At 52.2% G+C, this 12,213-nt stretch overlaps 1 protein-coding gene across 1 annotated transcript in view; it reads right to left on the reverse strand.

Annotated features, from left to right (window-relative positions):
- Positions 1-153: 153 nt before the first annotated feature.
- Positions 154-12,213, reverse strand: part of Iqank1 (IQ motif and ankyrin repeat containing 1) — a 33,868-nt gene continuing 21,808 nt past the window's right edge. The window contains exons 4-14 of the mRNA XM_050145073.1: positions 11,751-11,884; positions 11,394-11,558; positions 11,136-11,327; positions 10,942-11,067; positions 1,655-1,794; positions 1,506-1,560; positions 1,302-1,394; positions 942-1,050; positions 751-847; positions 542-676; positions 154-472 (exon numbers count right to left, since the gene is read on the reverse strand). Coding sequence (XP_050001030.1) covers positions 172-472; positions 542-676; positions 751-847; positions 942-1,050; positions 1,302-1,394; positions 1,506-1,560; positions 1,655-1,794; positions 10,942-11,067; positions 11,136-11,327; positions 11,394-11,558; positions 11,751-11,884 — 1,547 coding nt within the window. The 3' untranslated portion in view covers positions 154-171. The remainder of the gene's footprint in view (positions 473-541; positions 677-750; positions 848-941; positions 1,051-1,301; positions 1,395-1,505; positions 1,561-1,654; positions 1,795-10,941; positions 11,068-11,135; positions 11,328-11,393; positions 11,559-11,750; positions 11,885-12,213) is intronic.

Below are 12,213 nucleotides of genomic sequence, written 5' to 3' on the forward strand. Positions count from 1 at the left end.
CTGTTAAGTAAGTGCCAGCATGCAAGTCTGCCTTCCCACGCCCCTCTCCCTTACCCCGGCACCTGTTCTCCTGTGGAATTCCAAAGCCACTGTCCCGCTTGGGTCCAGACTGCCTGGGGATGTGGACTTGCTCACAGAAATGCCTGGGGCACATGCTTTATTGGGGTATGACTAGAATCCACCGGACAGCTGCACGCGTACTGGGAGCAGGATCTGCAGCTGGTCAGCTGGTGGCCACTGAACTCTGGTGACAAAGAAGAGGCGGAAGTGCTCTAGGCGTGCCTCCTGGAACTGGGAGGGGTCATACTCCGGTCCATCAGTGGGCCGCAGCAGGGACAGATAACCTTCCTGTGCCAGCAGCCCACGACTCAACAAGGCCTGTGCCAGGCCAGGCTGCACCGCGTCCAGCTGCTGCTGCACTGCTGGGAACAGGTTCACTTCCCGCAGGTCAAACACCAGTGGCTTCCCGTACCTGTAGGTGTGTCTGGTGAGGAAGCAGGTGAGGCCCAGGGTGGGGCTGTCTGGGCCCTTCGTGCCATACCTGAGCGCCCCCAGCAGAGCCAGCCGAATCGACTCGGGTCTCAAGTGCTCCGGGTTTACTGTGTCCACATAGTTGGTGTCCTGGTATCTCAGGAAAGTGGCTGCCTGGCCAGAAGGGTCGATGACAAGAGGCCACCTGAAGGCAGCCACCTGGTCACTGCAGCCTGTGGGCACTTCTGACCTGTACCCACACCCAGCCCAGGTACTGACCGTCCATCAGCTCGGATCCGGTCACCTACGTCCTTCATCAGCACGTCATGGAGCTCTGTGACCTTGCACTTCAGCCCAGGTGCTGCCGTCTCCTCCTCTGTGGAGGTGTGTTTGGAGCATGGGAAATGCTAAATCCCCTCCCTAGCATCCCCTCTCCAGGTCCCCAGCTGCCCCACCACAGCCCTGCCCACCCTCCTGGGTCTGCTCCCGCAGCTCCAGCCTGGCCATGGCCAGTGTCTCCTCAGCCTTCTGTGCCTCCTGCCGCAACCTGTCCACTTGGGCTTCTGCGTCCTTGATGGCCTAGAGAAGGGGCCACATTGACCATTGCTCTTCCATCACCTCAGAGTCACTACCTACTCTGCAGGAGGGTGGAGGAGGGGTCGGCTGCCCAGACAAGAAGTGAAGTCTGTGCCTACCAGGACTTCCAGGGTCTACCTGTACTCCAAGGAGGCCACTGTTACTAAGTGACACCTTAGGTTTGGAAGGCAGAGATGCCTGAAAATCCCTTGGAAGGGGAACCCCCAGACTGGCGCAGGGCATGGGAGCCCCACCTGCAGCGTGAGCTCAGTCTTGCCCATGCACTTCCTCTCACACTTATCATGCTCCATGATCCTCCGATTGAGCTCGCAGTAGGCCTGTTGTAGCTGTGGGCAGACAGGGCTCACAGACCCCAGCAACTCACCCTCACCCAACCTCCAGCTCTCAGGCCCTCCCCAGGGCCTCCTTCCTGGAGGGCGGCCTGGTTCACAGCTCACCTCCTTGTGACACCTCTGCTGCTCCTTAGCCAGCTGCTGGACCTTGAGGTTGATACTGCAGTGGGAAGAAGCTGGCTGGTCAAAGTCGTCCATGTCTTTGCTCCACATCCCCTTCCTCTCCTGCGGCCCCCACATCCCCCTCGGCGCACCGGTTGGCCTCAGCCTCCTTGTGCTTCTGGGCCTCCTGGGCCCTGCGCTGCTGCTCAGCCTCCATGTTCTGGAGCATAGCCTCTGTGAGGCTCAGGTCCCACGACTGCAGCACGCTGGCCACTGCGGCCAGTGAGGCCACCTAATGACAGGGCATTTGGTGCTTAGAGCCATGTGTCTTCTGAGGAAGGAGGCACACACATCTTAGAGGGTTTGGAAAAGCAAGGAGGGTGCCATGGTTGAGAACTGATAGCTCACAAGCCAAGACCATAGGTCCCCTGGGCTCACCATCCACATCCAAGCAGACCCAGCTCCAGTGGCAGAGCCTCCAGGGTCACATTTGCCCTTCTCCATCTGTCCACCAATCAAGTTCCTTGCAAAGTCACCAAAGCCTCTAGGCTACCCACACTATAGGCACAGACACAGTTGTCCAGAGCCGCTTTCATCTCCTGTCCACCTGAAGATCTACCCTTCTAAGACACAGCCCCTAAGAGCCACAAAAACTTGGGTGTGATGGTCTACACTTGTAATCGCTCCCTTGCCTGGCTCTGAAAAGCAGAGATGATGCTCATGGGTCACAGTAAGAACAGGGATGAGCCTGGTAGACTTGGCCATCATCCACAGATACTGGAGGAAAGATGGAGAAGGGTCTACATGGAGGACTGGGAGTCTCTGTAAGGGTCAGGACATGGTTAGCCCATACAAAGTACACGTGCCCAGCCCCCTCAAGTTCATGGCTTAGAGTCAGCCCCCGTGTATCTGTTGGCCCCATCTCATTCGTGTCATATTAGCTCAGAACCCAGCAGAGACAATGCATAAGCTTTCATAATTCAGCTGCTTTACATGGAGCCCAAGATTACTTTTAGAAAATGAGAGGCTGCCTGCTTTTCATAGCCTACAAACCAGCACCAGTTGTTGAAAGCCTCAGCCAAGACAGTGCCAAGGGCTGCCTGGGCCTTTCCTTGCCATCATTGCCCCCACAGCTCTGAGTTTCCTCGGGACTGAGTGACATCAGATGGCACTGGTCCTCCTGGAGATGGTACGCCACCGCTACCTTCGTCTGGTATCCTCCTCGGTCAGTTCTGTCCTTGGACATCGGGCACCCATGCCCTCACCTCCAAATCCCTCCTGCATGGCAGACACTTTCTTGGAGAGATCCACCCTGGACGCCTTAAAACCACGGCTACCCACCTGTCCACGGCTACCCACCTGTCCCCTAGAGACACGGTCCCTCACCCTGCTCCACCGCTCACACTTCCTCTTTGCACTGAGACCATGGAGTGGCCATCCGTTGGCCCTTTGTTCAAGAAGCTTCCCCCCAAGCACCTAGGATGTTGGCTAGCACATTCTGTCAGTTAGTCCAATGGCTGCGTGAGTCAATGAATGAACCTATTGGTGTTCATCTGAAGGTGCTGACGTGAACGCGCAGATAGGAGACCAAAGGCGGCCACGTGGAAAGAGTCACTGATGAATTAATGTGCAGAGAAATGCATAGAAGGATAGGCAGTTGGATGGGTAACTGAAGGAATTTATGAATAAATATGTGACATTTTGGGGTTGTAATTATATCATTTCTCCCCTCCAAAGCCTCCCATACACCCCTCCTTGCTGTCTTTCAAATCCGTGCCCTCTTTTCCCACTGACTGTTGTTACGTGTATATATACATATGTATATACACACATATTCCTAAAATCAATCTGCTCAGTCTGTATGTTACTAAAATGTATGTTTTCAGGGCTGACCATCTGGTATTGGATGATTAGTTGGTTTACTCTTCCCTGGGAAAGACGAGTTCTTCCATTCTCAGTGTTCCATAGTTGCCTGTAGTTCCCAGCGTAGGTTTGAGGCCTCATGGGCTTTTCCTTGTCCACATTGGCATGGCTATTGTTGTCCCTGTTCAACTCATGGTTGGGCAGTCATGTTGTTGAGGTTCTATGGGTATGTCTTCTGACATTCCTAGGATATACAATCTCAGAGTAAACTTCCAGATCCTGTGGCTCTCACAGTCTTTTTGTCCCCTATCCTACCTAAAATGTTCCCCGAGCATAGGTGACTTTGCAATTTAATTGAATTTTATGTGTATGAGTGTTTTGCCTGCATGTTTATCTGGACTCCATTTGTATGCCTGGTATATGCAGAGGCACAGTGCAGAGGGACTCAAATTCCCTGGAACTGAAGTTACAAATGGTCGTTAGTCACGATGTGGGTGCTGGGAATTGAACCCAGGTCTTCTGGAAAAGCAGCCAGTACTCCAAACTGCTTGGCCATCTCTCTAGTCCCAATATAGGACCTTTTCTGAGATAGAGTCTTTTGTAGCCATGGGTAACCATGAATTTCTCATCCTCCTGCTTCCATCTCCTGAGTGCTGCTGGGATCGCAGGCATGTGTCCCCATGCTTGGTATATCTGGTACTGGGGGTGAAACCCAGGGCACCATGCATGCTACGCAAGAACCTTGTCAGCTAATGTCTATCACCCAACCCTGGAATATACATTTTTTTTTTCAAGACAGGGTTCCTCTGTGTAACAGTCCTAGATTTCCTGGAACTAGCTCTCGTAGACCAGGCTGACCTTGAACTCACAGAGATCTGCCTGCCTCTGCCTCCCAAGTGCTGGGATTAAAGGTGTGTGTCACCACTGCCCAACAAATATATAATTTTAAATGCTTATTTTTTTGCCTTGTTTTGTTTTGAAGCAAGATCTCTCCATGAGGCCCTGGCTGTATTGTCTGTGTAGACCAGGCTGGCCTCTAACTCACAGAGATCTGCCTGCTTCTGCTCCCAGGGCTGGCATTAAAGGCATTTGCCACTACATCCAGCTTAAATGCTTGCTTTGGGTGGAAGTTCTAAGGATTGTAGCCATAGAACAAGGTGGCCCAGAATTGGGTCCTCACAAGGACTTCAGCTGAGTTTCAAAGCCCTGAAGCTGACAGGGTGGCTCCAGGCTGCTGGTATCCTGGCATATGCCAAGGCAGTGCTGAGCCCTCAGTGGCATATGTAAGATTTTAACGCAAGCAAACAAAAAGGGCCTGATGGCAGAGGCGCACACCTTTCATCCCCGAACTTGGGAGGCAGAGGCAGGGAAATGTCTGTAAGTTTGAGGCTAGCCTGTTCTACAGGCGTGTTCAGGACAGGCAGGGTTATAGCCACAGGGATCTGGAGCTCAGGGGTAGAGTACTCACTCAGCTGAATGAAGCCCTAGGTCCAGTCTTCAGTACCTCAGAAACAACACATTCAAGGTGACGAGGACCGGATTAAGAATTTGGTAAAGTGCCGAAAGACTTTATCTATATTATATAACAAATGAAGTTTCTATAAGTTAAAATAATCAAAATTAACAACAAAGTATGAATATTTAATGACTGACAGCAGACAGCTGGAGAGAAGACTTGTAAAATGGAAGGCGTGTCAGAAGAAAACACCTTGGACCAACGGAGAAAAGTACATAGGAAAGGGGGTCAAAACTGCTAGTTAGTAGTACTGGCTGCTGTGCACGTCCACTATCCCATTTTCTAGACAGGTCAAAGAATATTCTTCCTGACAACTCGTGCCAAACGACCAGGTCTGTTAAATAAACAGCAGTGGTTTGCACTGAATGTTTTGGATGCCTCTCCTCTAGGACCAAGGCAAGTGATATTCAGACAGTGGCTATTCTGTTCACGGGGCTTCCCAAAAGACTACAAAATTCCGAAGCTAATGTGATCCTTGCAGTGGACACTGAACACAAACTCATTCTGTTTTAAGCTACTGAGCAATGCCAGCTGCGGACCAAGTGTTAAATCATGGACCCATGGGGACAATCAATTCTCATTCAGATCACACTAGTTGTAGTAATAATTTTAACTTGTGTTTCCCTGTTAATATTGGCGAGAAATCTGTCTTATGCGTATTGGCCATTTTGACTCTTTTTTTTTTTTTTTTTTTTTTTTTTTAATATATAGAGCCTTGCTCTGTAAGTCTGGCTGACCTGATAGTTGCTATGTAGCTCAGGCTGATCTCAAACTCATGGCAATTCTCCTGCCTCAGCCTCCTAAGTGCTGGGATGGCAGGCATGTACCTGGCCTAGATATCTTTTTTCAAGTGTATCTGTATCACATTTGTTTATTTTATCTTGGGGGGATGGGTGGGTGTGGTCAGAGAGCAGCTTCTAAGAGCTGGTTCTCTCCTTCCACCATGTGGATCTCGGGGATCGAGCTCATGGTGTCAGGTTTAGTGGTGAGCACCTTACCCGCTGACTCCACTCATCAGTCCAGAAGATGTACTTTTTTTTTTTTTTTTTTTTGGTTTTTCGAGACAGGGTTTCTCTGTGGTTTTGGAGCCTGTCCTGGAACTAGCTCTTGTAGACCAGGCTGGTCTCGAATAGAAGATGTACTTTTAAAGAAGCATTTTGAAGTGAGTTTCTGCTCCTCTCTTGGATGCTCTGATTATTCCCTCACTGAGGAGCAGGTATCTGTAGCTGTCTCTCATCTAAGAGTTACACATACACCCATCGCCTTTAGCTCTCACAGTTACCAGCAGCTGAAGTTGGACTTTCTCACACACAGGATGTCTCCAAGAGTTTCCCCCCTTTTAGAGAGTGCTCCTGAGATCACTTCAAGCCCTGTACAGCCAGACACGAAGACCTGCCCCCACAGTCCTTTATTTTCTCCCTTTTTTGCTTGTTTGTTTACATTTTGAGACTCTGAGTAGTCCTGCCTGGCCTGGAACTCACTATGTAGACCAGGCTGGCCTCACACTCACAGAGATCCTCCTGCCTCCTCCTCCTGGGTGCTAGGATCAAAGCTGCATGCCACTATGCCAAGCCCTGGGACTTCCCTCTGGACTCGCAGTCCATTGACTTCACCTTTAGGCATCGTTTCTGTTTGGTGATGGCCACTCATCAAGGTGTGCACTTGCTAAGCACGTTTTCCTTCCTCCATGAGTGGAGAGCTGCTGAGGCCCGGCAATGCATGCCCGCTTGAAGTCCCTGCAAGGGAGCGGAGAGTCCACTGAATGAAACTGTTTCTCATTGGCCATGGTGAGCATGGGCGTCTCCCCAGCTGCCACTTCACAGCGATGCACCAGGTCCGCACAGCAGGAGATTTGGGACTTTCGAATGATGCTGGGACTCTGGAATATTATAGGGACTTTTGAAGTTGGAATAAATGCATTTTGCATCGTGAGATGGCCAAGAGCCTCTGGGGGCAAGAGTGTAATGTGTTGGTTTGAAGGAGGGTTGTCCCCTGTGGGATCATGTATTTGAACACTTGGGCCGTAGTTGATGGCACTGTTTGTGGAGATTATGGTACCTCTAAGGAGGCTGAGCCTTGCTGGAGGAAGTATATCACGGGGGTGGGGGGGGTGGGGGGGAGGGGGGGGCTTTGAGGGCTTATAGTCTCATCCCACTTCCTGTTCTTTCTCGCTCCTTCCCATGTGTGCGGATGAAAATGCAATCAGCCAGCTTCCTGCTCCCCCTGCCATGACATGCCTTCCCCAAGCTGGACTCTATCCCTAGAACCATAAGCCAAATGAACTCTATCTTCTTTAAGTTGCTTTTGGTCATGGTGTTTTTATAACAGCAACAGGAAAGCAGCTAGCACAACAACATCTACCACAAGTCTTCAAAACCTACAGTGATCACAGCATGGGAATGAACTGCACAATGGGACTGCAAGGCGCTGCTGGCAGGAGGGAACGGGCTGCTACGGCCACGAAAGCGTGTGGGCATGCACAGGAGAGATGGCAAGGGCACACCCAGCACACTGCAGCCACATCTGGAACGCAGTCATGGGAAATTCGCATAATGGAGTTCGCTATACTAGTGAAAGCAGATAAACTTTAGGTCTGAGCAAAAGATTGAATCTCACAGACACAGCTTGGGACCAGAGACGACGCCAGAAGAACAATGCCACACAGACTCTCGTGCAGAAGACGCCAACAGCGAGGCTAAGCTGCAGTGTCTAGACGTTTAGGTCTAGAAATGGATAGACAGGCAACTGAGGGGTGAGAGAGTGGACGGATGGATGAACTGTGCTTTAAATGTGGAATAAATGGCAGGACAGGACAAACAAGGAAAGTATCCCCTAAAATCCACCACATAGTTCCATGGGCAGAGAGGGTGGGGCTCTGGCAAATGGCATTCCTTACATTGCTTCTGCTGGGCCTTTCTTCCTGTGAACCACAGAGGCACACACACAACTAGGAGTCATTCGATGGCCAGCTTATGATCGGTATTTTATAGAATAAGGTCTAAGATGTATAAATTCCCAGAGCAGCTAGAGAAGTGGATGCAAGGGGAGAGAGGGGATGATGATCAGGTAAACACTTGCACATGTGGACAGTTGTCTGGGCGAGCCAGCAAATTCAGATCTTAAATAAACCACGGGTGCTTATCTGAAAGAATAGTTATTGAGAACTATGTGCCAAGATTTTGGTGAGGAACGTGATGTTAATCTCTAGTCCCACAGAGCTGGGTTGTGAGCTTCTGTGAGTGGGAACAGCTTACGAACCTGTGCGGGTTGACCTGTGGGTGGAAGAGCCGTAATCAACGGAAACCAAGCGAGCGCAAGAGGATGACGTGGTCAGCTGCTGGGTGTCACGTGAGCAGATCTGTGGTTTAATAAGCTCATGAAGTGGCAGGGTAGAGACTGAGCTAGCTGAAAGGAAGACAAAGCATACGGCAGGTGGCAGGTCACTGCAGGTAACTGAGGCCTGCGTGCAGCAAACAGAACAAGCTGATGACCCGGGCGGTGGTGGCGTACACCTTTAACCCTAGCACTCGGGAGGCAGAAGCAGGTGGATCTCTGTGAGTTTAAGGACAGCCTGGTCTACAGAGTGAGTTCCAGGATGGCCAAGTCTACACAGAGAAACCCTGTCTCAAAAAAAAAAAAAAAAAAAAAAAAAAAAAAAGAAAGAAAGAAAGAAAGAAAAGAAAAGAAAACCAAACAAGTTTCCGTACCCACAACCTTAGAGTGCCGCTGTCCTCCCCCCTCACCACGTCCACTCCTCCTCTTTTCCTTCCTGTAAAAACCACCAATCTGTCTTCCACTTTATCATTTTGCCAGTTTGAGATGGAATTGTCTGCTTAGCGCTGCAGGAGGGGCTTTTTCTCACAGTTCCCTGGAGAGTGGGAGTTGCTGCCCCTCTCTACCTCATCCTCCGTGGCTGGAAGGGGGTCTAGACTGTGGCCATACCAACTTTCACCATGAAAGGACATCTGTATCTGGACGGTGTCCAGTTTGGGGCTATTACCATGCAAGCTTCAGTAGACGTTATTATGTGAGCACAGGCTCACTCCGCCGGGCTAAGTGCCCAAACATAACTGCTGAGGAGCATAGTGTGTTTAGATCTTCAGGGTCTGTAGAGGGAGGAGCCCGTTGTTCATGTTGGCTGCATGGCAGGAGACTCCAGCCTTGCCTCGGCCTTGCCTTCCACCACTTCAGCTGTCACAGCGAATGCTGACATGGGACACCCTTGTTCTGTGCGGCTCTGCAGTCATCATGTCCTCTTCCGGGACACTCCTCTCCCTGTCTGTCATGGCTGGACGACATGTTTGCTTGTCGTTGAGATGGAATTTGCTTATATTCCCCAGGGAGGTGTCCTTGGTCAGGCATATGATTTGTGACCAGTCTCTCCCATTGCTGGCCATTGCTTCCTGTCAGAGACCTATGAAGGGAAGCTTCCCTTCCCTTCTTTCCTTTCTTCTTTCTCTTTGTCCTCAGGGGAGAGTGCGAATGCAGTTCCCAACCACTGATTATGCCATCGGGTTTCCCACACTTGGGCACATCGCAGGTCGGGATAGCTGGAGTACATAGGAAAGCCTCACCCTGGGAACGCCTTTGTGATCATGGTGTCGGCCCCGCCAGGTTACTATGCTTTCATCTTGGTGAAGGCCAGCTTTTCTTTCTTTTGGCTTCTCAGTGTGCTAAGAATTCTCCAACACATCCTAGGGCCCAGAGCTATTTCCCTGTCTAAGGCCTAGAGGATCCCTGTTAATGCTGGAACTCAGATCTGCTGAGTTGATTGTGTCAGGTGTGAGACTCAGGGCAGAACTCGTTTCTTGGCCTGTGGGCTGTCAGTGGCTCTAGTACCTGGGGTTGAGATGAGTGCTCTTCCTGACAGCTAAGATTCAGACACCTCCCTGTCACCACAGCTCCCCAGTTACCAGCCCCACAGCGGTGCCCACAGTCCTCCGGCCCTCTACGGCCTCCAGGCACCGGCTCTTGGGCACTCTGAGCTCCCAGACTCCAGCTATACTGTAACTTTACCTGCTAGCCCAGGAGCTTAGCCTAAGCCCAGAGAAGTGTCCCCAGGGAGCGGCGCCTGAAGCTGGGGTCCCAGGCTGGGCAAAGAATCTGATATCCCTTCAAGGGACACAGAAGCAAGTGTTTGCCAAAAGGCCTGACACCCATACCACCATTTCTGGCAGCACCCTCAGCTTTAGGGGTGAGATATGGGGTAACTAACTTTAAATTCAGGTGACTTAAAGGAAATAAAGGTAAGGTCAGGTGTGGTACCCAGCACCTGTAACCCCAGAACTGTAGTGGCTAAGGCAGAAGGATCAGGATTGTTCCTGGCCAACGTGTGTGTGTGTGTGTGTGTGTGTGTGTGTGTGTGTGTATACAAACAAATAGCAGGTAGAGGCACTTTCTAGGCTGGTTTCTCAGAGTTGCCCCCACTGCCGAGTGAGCCTCACCAGCGACCTCCTGGCCTCACATGTTCCAGTGGTCAGCATGAGGAAGACAGCACTCCCTCCTGGTGGGAGGCAGTTCCACCAAGGGGGAAGAAACAGGAATAGATTGAGGGCACCTGTGATACCTGGCCAACCTCTGAGGCCAGAGAGCCTAATCGACCACAGCAGCTGTATCCTCCGATGGCCAGAGCGCTGAGGGAGCTAGCACAACCACACAGAAGGCGTCCCCTGGCAGACAACAACCAATCACTGTTCAGAAACCCGCAGGTGTTTGGTTGGTGGGATGGAACCAAATACGAAACCTAGGAATCCCTGTATCCTATCGATTGATACACACACACACACACACACACACATTCCTTATGAGATATATAGTCATATATATATCTATATCTATCTATCTAGAGAGAGAGAGAGAGAGTATGACCCTGTCCCGTAAGGAATGTGTGTGTGTGTGTGTGTATGTGTGTGTGTGTGTGTGTGTGGTGTGTATTTACATATATACACACATCTATTCCTTATGAGACAGGGTCAATGCTCTTGCCCAGTCCTGGTATTACAGATGTGTGCCACCACATCGGAAACCTTTGGCGTAGGGAAGTGCATGCCAGGGCCACACCTGCTCCGGGGTGCTCCCATCATCGGCGTACACCCGGGGGTCTGCTCCGAGCTTCAGAAGCACCTCCACGGCTTCCAGGTGGCCCCCAAAGGCTGCCCGGTAGAGCGGCGTGCGGCCGAAGGCGCCCTGCGGAAGGGGCTCCCTGAGCGCGTGCGGGGACCAGGCCACGCCGCTGCCGCGCGCACCGCGCCCACCTTGCTGTTGGGGCTGGCACCCAGCTCCGCCAGCAGCTGGATGGCCAAGGGCTGCCCGCCCGCCGCCGCCTCGGACAGAGGCGTGTTCCCGTGGCTGTCCTCGCACTCCACAGTGGCCACGCGCCTCTGCAGCCGCTGAGCCTTGCCCGCCTCGTCGTGGCCCACACCTTCGCGCGTTAGGAGCTGATCCACCTGGGCGCAGGGCAGGGTCACCTTGACGTCCGCCGGGTCCCGCCCACCCGCTGCTGCCACACGGACCTCTTTAAGCACCGCACGGATCTCGCCCAGGTCCCCTTCGAAGGCAGCCTCCAGCAGGCGGCGGCGGCGCTGCAGCTCCTCCCGCCGGGCGCGCTCCGCCGCCTCCTCCTGCTCGCGCTGCCGCCGAGCCGCCTCCTGCTCCCGGCGCACCAAGGCCAGGTAGGCCTGCAAGACATGGTCCGTGGTCACCAACCCCAGCGCCCACGCAGCTCGTGGTCACTGTGCAATCCAGACATCATGTCCACAACCTGAGGTCCCTGTCTAAACCCCAAGGTCATGATTCCCCTTTACAGTCTTCAGACCTTCCCTCTTCCGCTGGTCCTGGCACCCAGGGTCTTGTGGCTGAACCCTACTCACCTCTCTCTGCAGCTTCTCCATTTCATCGAGGTACTCCTGGCGCTCCTGCCGACGGCGAGCCAGCTCCTTTCGAGCGAGATGTTGCCGGAAGGCACACTGGATGACAATGGCGGCTTTGTCCTCGGCGGTTGGGGCTGGGGTGAAGAGAGTTGAGATTTGAACCCCAGTCTTCCTTCCTAGCCACCATCTATGCAGTTGCTTGGGTCATAAAGAGGACCCGGATGGTTCTCAGAAAGCATGAAGGCCGGATGCCGTGATCATGCCCATCTCCCAACACTCAGGAGGACCATAGAGTTCATTAGTGTGAAACCAGCCAGGGCTAAGTGGTAGACAGTGTCTCAACAGTGACAAAAATTCCTCACTAGCTGAGTCAGAATGATGCTCCCTCAGAAGAACCAGGGAAGGAGAGTGCGCCGGGCTTGAGCAGAAAGTCCACATCCCCGGGGCCAGAAAATCGCTAGAA

This window comes from Alexandromys fortis, unplaced genomic scaffold (assembly GCF_014885135.2).
Source record: "Alexandromys fortis isolate MF-2015 unplaced genomic scaffold, M_Fortis_MF-2015_v1.1 scaffold_2_1_26212458, whole genome shotgun sequence".
Taxonomy (NCBI): domain Eukaryota; kingdom Metazoa; phylum Chordata; class Mammalia; order Rodentia; family Cricetidae; genus Alexandromys; species Alexandromys fortis.